General features: G+C 42.9%; 1 protein-coding gene across 1 annotated transcript; it reads left to right on the top strand.

The window, feature by feature from the left end:
* Positions 1–265: 265 nt before the first annotated feature.
* Positions 266–7988, top strand: ACOD1 (aconitate decarboxylase 1). The gene is made up of 5 exons (XM_005233455.4): positions 266–688; positions 2306–2467; positions 3549–3638; positions 5491–5696; positions 6523–7988. The coding sequence occupies exons 1-5, from the start codon at positions 677–679 to the stop codon at positions 7475–7477; spliced, it is 1425 nt and encodes a 474-aa protein (XP_005233512.2). The 5' UTR covers positions 266–676; the 3' UTR covers positions 7478–7988.
* The last annotated feature ends 530 nt before the right edge of the window (positions 7989–8518 follow it).

Below are 8518 nucleotides of genomic sequence, written 5' to 3'. Positions count from 1 at the left end.
AGGCATCCTTGCCTGAGATGCAGAAAACCTGCTAGTAGAAATCATGGCCTCACATAGTGATTCACACTGTTAAAACACTACTAAATGCCAAGAGCTGCCTTAATGCAACTTATGGTCTGAAATTCACATTTCCTATGTCTGAATTGTATGTATTATAGAGGACACATACAGTGAAAGAAGAAAAAAAACCCAAACCAAAACAAGAGGTTGTTTAAGTTAAAACAGCCTTTGCCATCCTGTACTGGGTTGACAGCTCTTCCAGCCAGTGGAGTTATCCAGGGACTACTGCCATTCCCCAAGGTCAGCCTGACACACCTGATCACCTCTTCTCTCCATGCTACCAAATGTGAGACACTTAAATTAATAGATCAGCTTCTATCTGGTAATAAAATATCACATATATCCATTTACATGACATGTGAACCTGACTGACGGAATCCTATCACATGTGTCCCAGCAGTTTGTAGTACAGTTAGTCAGAGGAAAATTGAAAGTGAAGAAAAAGGAACATTTCCAGGCTGAGGAGGAAATGGGTAAGATGTTGAGCAAGAAAAAAGGCCTAATATTTCTTCCCCCGCCCCAGACATATGCACATAAATAAAGAGCGATTTCCCCTGCTCACTGGCTGTCACTTGCCTGCTGCATCTCTCTTGGGACCTCGAGCCATCCCTCCAAGATGTGGGCAAAGGTACTGTCTTGTTTCTTTGCACTGTAAGATGCACTTTTCTGCTTAAGCTTTTGTATCATCACTCTGTATGTTTCAGCAGGTGTACATCACACCATGGGATGTGTGGTTCACCTGCTTTAAACAACTTGTGTTCCTCAAGATAGTCCTAATGCTTTAGTACAAAGCTGAGTGAGAAACTTCTCTGAAATAAAGGGTACAATTCTGGTCACCATTGTTAGAAAAGAGTAATCCAATGTGAAAAACACAATGAAAAGCTACTGGCATAGTGGGGGTGAACCTGTATAATAAAGGAGGAGAGAGCAGCACAGCTTGTTTAACTTAGCAAAATTAAGGCCAAGCGTAAATATCATCACTCTGTGTGGATATGTGCAGGGGAGTAGAGGAAGGGGAAGGACAAGGGGAAATGGAAGGAGAGAATTTCCAAAGAGAGGGGGACGTTCAGAGCTATGTTCAGTAATGCCAGTATAAAAAAAAAAAAGCAAGTGTGTGTATAGACTGGTTGAAAATAATATATACTTTATAGGGGGAAGTTTCTAACGGTCAGAGAAGGGAAGGTCTAGATTAGTTTCTAATAGAGATATTAACAGCAGCTAACAACTGCAGCCAAGAAGCAGACTGAATCTGAATAATCATAGCATAGAATGGTTTGGGTTGGAAAGGACCTTAAAGATCACCTAGTTCCAATACACTGCCACGGGCAGGGACACCTTCCACCAGACCAGGTTGCTCAAAGTCCCATCCAGCCTGGCCTTGAGCACTGCCAGGGATGGAGCATCCACAGCTTCTTTGGGCAGCCTGTGCCAGTGCTTCACCACCCTCACAGTGAAGGATTTCTTCCTAATAACTAATCTAAATCTAAATCTAATGGGTCAATGCTCAACAGGAAAGCAAAAATAAAAAATTAGAAATATAATTCCCAGATCAGTGGGAGCCAGGAACAAGGAGCCACTGCTTTTCAAAGAGGTGAGAGCTCGTCTTGGAGAAAAGCTCAAACTCCAGCTGAGCATGAATTCTATGGGAGCTGGGAGATAGGAGCAAGGGGTGCAAGGTAGAGCTGCCAAGCTCAGCAAGATTTGGGGTAGTAAGTCTGCTACTCAGGGAAATTAAATCTTGCCTCCTTGTGTGGTAGTGGCTGCACTGGATTGAAATTACACTTTCCCACTGATTTCAACAGCAATAAATAGGTGCCATGGAAAGCTAGATTTTTTTGCTTCTCTTTTTTTTATATATGTGTGTGCGTGTGTGTGTAGAGATATAGCTATAAATACAGTTACAGATATCTTGTGGTGTTACATCACCTGCAGTGCTTACCCTCAAGGACTCAAGTCAGGGATGAAGCAGCAGAAATACAGAACAGACAAGGACACTGATGAAAGTATAAATAAAATATAAATAACTGTGATATTTCTGGGAATAAAAAGAGGAAGAATGTAAAACTTAGTTTTGCTGATGCAATTCATGTAAGCAGGGGCAGGGCAACAGAAATGGCCAGCATGCTAAGCAGTAGCCCAAAAGTGAAAGAAAAAGAAAAAAAAAAAAAAAGGGAAAAAAAGAGTTTTCTTTACATGAAGAGAAATATCTACTTCCTCTTTTGTTGGTTTTTTTTCCCCCTCCCAGACAATTACGGGAAATTTTGCTAATGTCATTTATGGTTTGAATGCAAACCACTTGACAGACCAAGTCATTCAGAGAAGTAAGCGAATGATTCTGGATACTCTTGGAGTGGGGCTTCTGGGTACCAGCACTGAGGTCTGCCACAAAGTGACACAGTACAGCAAGGTAAGTGTGACAATCATAGCTTACCCTAAGGTTTAGCTTTCAGAAAAGCAAGGGAAAACTTAGGTTATAAGGGGAAACTTTGTCATGGTGAAATTCTTTTGGAGATGGGAAGAGAGAGACAGTGTTATTCCCACTGGAGACAGGGAAACTTCATTGCTCGAGTTACTTTTCACTCTGGATGGGCAGAAGTCTGTGTAAGAGACTGGATGCTAAGATCCCCCACTGCAAACACAGTTAATTAAGGATGCTTTCTTTTCTTTCACCTATAAGATTTTATTAAAAACATCCACATAGTAAACATCCCATATCACCAGACTTTCAAAATTAAGGAACTGTTAAAAGGATGGAGAGTTAGTAGCGGGTTACTTCCAATCCATAAAACATAATTGTTTTCTGATGTACATTGATCATATTTCCCCTCCACTCTTGCTCTCTTTAAGTTAGAGAAGTACTTGACCCTGAGAAGAAGCCTTCCCAACACAGTGCATCAATGAAGAGTTCATCCCACTGTTTTATCGGTCAGATCTGCCCAGTTGCACTCAGGCTCCAGAGCTCTGTGCACTAGTAAGACTCTGCACAGAGATTCCCCCCTTCCCAAACCCTGGTAGTTTATGCCCTTTTATTTAATTCCTTAAAGATCCCTCCATTGGCTAGAAGATCTGCTCAGCAAAAGGAAAGGAACAGCACCCTTTAGAGCGTGGAGATACCAGTTCTAGGAGGCCATGTATCATTTAATCATGGTCTTAGTAAAATGTAGAAAAGCAGAACCATTAACTGGAGATCTTCCCCAAGAAGGTGATGACAGTTCTGAGGGAACTGCTGATGGGTGGTGAGAAGGCCAGAGGCTGTGTGAAGGTATTGAATGGCCAGATGGATGGTGTTGGTCTGTCCCCTGAGGTCTGTTTGGGCAGAAAGGGACATAAGCCAACAGGAAACCAAATTTCTTTTCATACTTTCTGAAAGAACAATGTAACATTTGGGTCCCAAGAGGGTATGGTCTGATCTGAGTTACATCAGGTATACAGCGCACATTTATTCTTGGGTTCAGGACTTTGAATTAATTGATGTCAATTTGTTTCAGATCTACAGCTCAGATATATCCAGTACCATCTGGGGCCACTTGGATTTCCGACTGCCTCCTCTGTATGCAGCCTTTGTGAATGGAGTGGCTGTAAGGGATGCTCTTTCATTTGCTCTTAAATCACACTAACTGATGCCATTCTTGCTCTAGAGAGAACAGAATGCTCCTAAAATCTTAGTTTGCTTTATTCTTCTGCCTGAAGCCTGCTACAAAATTTTCCTAGACTGTTCTCTTAATGTGTTTCAACTTTCTCCCAATGAGGCCAAGCTCAAGGTATGATATATATCTGATCCAACTCAACAGCATCCCTTACCTTAAATGTGGGACATGGGGCTGTTTTCAAAGGTCAGAACTCTACAGCTTGTTACAACTTTGCTACAGCTGCATTACAAAGAGGTACTCTTGCTCTCACTGATTTCACTGGGATCCAAATTTCATGCCAGCTGGCGAAGTATAGTTACAGAAAAACACAGATATAGACAGACGCACATATATATACATACACACATACAATATCAGAAGGCAATTTAATCTTCAGTTACACAGTTTTCAAAAGCCAATTATATATTTTGGACACATACTTTGTCATTAAAGCAATAGCTGACTCCCCAGGCATTTGTCTAAATTCAGATTAAAGCTGAAACCATTTGAAATTGAAAGATGCACAAGAGGTGGGGTAGACAAATTTGGCAATTATGCAAAACTAGGGAAGGTGACCAACCAAGGAAATGCTAATATTAAGCCTATCTAAATTAGTGTGACAACAGGATCAGAGGTCCAATTTGACACCTCATTTCCAATGTAGAGAAAATTACCTTGGAAATGAGATCTGGTACCTCTCAGCTCCTAGCAGTCCATGTAATATTCAAATCTGGCTGTTAGCATGTATATGATCATCTCAGTTTATGTCTCAGTCACACATCAATTCTAAGCACTTATTGATGACACCAGGAATGCAGCTTACCCAGTATTGGGCACAACTTTCATCATCCTGCAGTGCAGAACAGCTTCCCAGCTGGCATCAAAGTTTTTCAAGGCAGGGACTGGGGAGCCTGACCACCTTCCCAGTTTGCTCTGAAGTAAGACATGGGTGAACAGGCATGAAAGTTCAGCTTTTGAAGCTTTATTGTATTATTAAAAATGCTGTCTGTCCCTGATGTTCTCAAGTTCTTGGGGGTTCTCGAAACTTGGCAGGGGGGAGGGTGGTATTGGCACAGTGTGACCAGCAGTACATTGCAGACACTCACTGGACTGCTGGGAGCAGTCTTCTATCAAAACAGCAGCTCTATGCCATGCAGGGAATGCCCAAAATCTGCCTGAGCACCTGGGCTCTGGGCACGGGAAGGAGGCAGCATCTCTCTGGATACTCTCAAGGGCTAATCAGCTTGTCCCAGTTTTAAGAATGTAGTTTTCTCCTATTCCCAGCAACCCCAGGGACTCTAGTTCCTCATATGATAGGTCTTGTTCCAATGTGCTGAAAATTCAGGATAAAGCCTTGTGTACATTGGCAGGCTGGTGCCTACTGCCAGTGGATGGTTGCACTAGAGAAGTTCTGATGATACAGCTTTCAGTTAGCAGTAGGGATTCGACTGCTACAGTTTTAATGGTGGGAGCCCAAACAGCAGCATCAGTTGCAGTGCTGGGGAAGTGATTTCATTATGTTACACATAGTAAACATATACTGTTGTGGGTGAAGTGAAAATTCACTTGAAATAGAATGATACTCCTTTGAGGCAAGATTTGTATTCCATCGCTGCATCTCACGGAGCCATGTTAGCAGTAAAGGTCTTAAAAAGAAAAACTTTTGAAGTTTTGTTTTCTAAGGAATATCTAGTTCTTCAGTCCTTTTTCATACCAGTTACAGGAGTTTCATTTGGCTGAGCCAATCTTGCCATGTCAGAGTTTATTTCTGATGACAAGTCAAGGCTTCTCTTTCCATTAGGTACACTCAATGGATTTTGATGACACGTGGCACCCAGCCACACACCCATCTGGGGCTGTGCTCCCTGCCGTGATTGCACTCGCCGAGGCCTTCCCTCCGAAGAAAAAAATCTCAGGTCTTGATCTGCTCTTAGCTTTCAACGTGGGAATCGAAGTGCAAGGCAGGCTGCTGCACTTCTCCAATGAAGCCAGGAATATTCCAAAAAGGTACATAGAAATGCTTCAAGTAGAAAGCCGAGTGGAAGGGTTTTTTTCTTGGTGTTAGTACACTTAATTAAGTGCCAGTTAAAATATAAATGGCACAGTTAATCATATTTTCTGTTGTCTGCAAAATTAGGTTCATCTTAAATATAGATTTACATGACTGCTTAAGGCTTAGCTAATAAATTTGTGAAAGCATTGATCATTTTACAAGAAGGAGGTGATTACCTTCCTATTTACTAAAAACAGCAGCAAAAGGGCAACGTTTAACAGCAGATACAATCATGTGTCACTTGCAAACTGGCTTGCTCTCGGCAGACAGGCGTCACTGGTGCTGGGCCCAGAGCAGAGCCCAAGAAGATGGGGTGTGCTTAGGGGAAAGCCTTGAAGTGTGGGATTGGCTAGATGTCTTCTTGCTATTTTCTGTGCATTCCTTCTACCAGTTTTGCAAAACTAGTTCAGAATTAGAAAACTTGCCTCCCCTAACGTGTAATTTATAGATGGCTGTAGATTATTTACAGATAATTTACAGACGACTATGAACTGTGGTGGTTTTGCCACTATTCTGTTCAGTATGCCTTGAACTATGAGCAGTTCTAACATTTCAGTTGCTTTCTGCGGAGGAACTATGGTAAGCAGCGCTATTGCAGTTTAACTTGCTCCTGGGGAAAAGCAACATCTTTTTGTGTTAGGACCACACATGAATTCGGGATGTATGTTTCTTTATGATCCAATCTGTCTTCCACAGCAGTGGAAGGAAATGTGAGCTTGTGTATATACTGAATTCAGATGACTTTTGAAATATGGTAAGGAAGATATTTTGTTTCCTCAGGTTCCACCCACCGACTGTGGTTGGTACAATGGGGAGTGCAGCAGCTTGTGCCAAATTGCTAGCTCTTGACCAGCTGAAATGTAAAAACGCCTTGGCTATTGCTGCCTCCTATGCAGGTGCCCCACTGGCTAATGCAGCAACCCAAACGAAGCCCCTCCATGTTGGCAATGCTGCCAAGCATGGACTGGAAGCAGCTTGCTTGGCATCACAGGGCCTTCAAGGAAACAAACAGATCTTGGACATGGAGTCAGGGATAGGGGCCTTTTATACAGATTACAACCCACAGACTCTGCCAACCTTGCAGTCCTATCCCTGGCTGTTGGGCCAGCAAGATGTGGCCATCAAACGCTTTCCTGCTCATCTTGGAACGCACTGGGTGGCTGATGCAGCATCTTCTGTTAGGAGGAAGCTTGTGGAGAGCAGTGACAACTTGCTCCCCCTTGATAAAATAGAGAAAGTCACTCTCAAAGTCCCAGAAGTCAAATATGTGAACAGACCCAGCCCTACTTCAGAGCATGAAGCTCGACACTCCTTCCAGTTTGTTGCATGCTCTGCTTTGCTAGATGGCACCATGTCGGTCCAGTCCTTCACCAGTGAGAACATTCACCGGCCAGCCTTGCAGGAGCTCCTCTGCAAAACACAGCTGGAGCACCCTTCTGATAACACACCTAGCTTTGAGAGTCTTTACTGCGAAGTGAGTGTCACGCTTCGGGACAACACCAAGATCAGTGACCGCTGCAATACATTCTACGGACACTGGAGGAAACCTCTGAAAAAGGAGGACTTGGAGAAAAAGTTTCAATCCAATGCCTCCACTGTCCTGCCTGCAGAAGCCACAGAAGGCATTATAGAGACTGTGTACAATCTGGAGAAAGTAGAGGACTGTTCTGTATTAAGTAGATTTTTATCAGGACAGTCAGCTAGAGAGCCTTCGCAGAAGCTGTGCTTCCTTTGAATGTTCCGACAGCTGGATGCTGTTCACAAAGCAGACACCAAACTCAGGACAAACTCTTACTTAGCGACTCAAGCACTTTTAATTGGACTACTGTAACACAAGAGCCATGTTCAGTCCAGTATTGTGGGTTTTGACTAAGTAAATACCTTAGCAATTATGTGCACAGCACAGGCTGAACAGAAGATCCATACTGGCACAGACGACTTGGATTATCTTTATACCTCTAGAAACAGAGCACTGCTTCCACACAACACAAAAATTTCCCTGCTCTTCTGCCAAAAATATCTGTATGTCCTGCTTCCACTAATTAACTCCACAAAGAAAATCCAAATTCTGGAGGAGTATGGAAATGCTGTCTCCATCACTGTGAGAAGGCCAGCAAATATAAGTTTTTATATATTTACCTCTGTAGATTTAGCTCTGAAGCCTCCTTGAAGATGACACCCGCTACGTCTGAGCTTTGAAGTTTGTGCTAAAATAAATGCGTGCTAAAATAAATGTGCCACACAGAGCCGTAGCACTTGATATTCTGTAACATGTCAGATTTTGCTGTAAGGATTGGTCTGGCATTGATGAGGTAAAGGTTAGCGCCCTTCCTGATCATGCCAGCTGCTGAGCAAGAGGGAAAACTCAACACTCCCCATCATAAAAGCAGTTATGTCACAGTTCCATCTTTTCACTGCTCTGTGGTACAGGTTTGTTCCTGCTGTATTCCTGCTCCAGTTACAAGGCACTCGCTCAGCAAGACATGATTAGCACTAACGAGCAATGACACGTTCAGATTATTACTTCAGGCACTGCAAAGCATGAGCTACAGTACACTCGTGATGAGTGACAGAGACCTGTGAGCATCAGAATGCTTCTTACGGGGAGACAATTAAGTGTCCAAAGTGACAATCAACGTACCTTGATAATGAATTCTGGGAAGTTTTAGTTCCTTCAGGAGTACAAAGCTGTGCCAGACTGCGCTTCTAAGAAAGGCTGACAACCTTTGTTTACATTTGGAAGATCACAGCACGTGTTCTAACATACATAAAACAT

Source organism: Falco peregrinus, chromosome 4 (genome assembly GCF_023634155.1).
Source record: "Falco peregrinus isolate bFalPer1 chromosome 4, bFalPer1.pri, whole genome shotgun sequence".
NCBI lineage: Eukaryota > Metazoa > Chordata > Aves > Falconiformes > Falconidae > Falco > Falco peregrinus.
The sequence above is the reverse complement of the archived record's forward strand: the minus strand, read 5'-3'. Positions and strand labels throughout refer to the sequence as shown.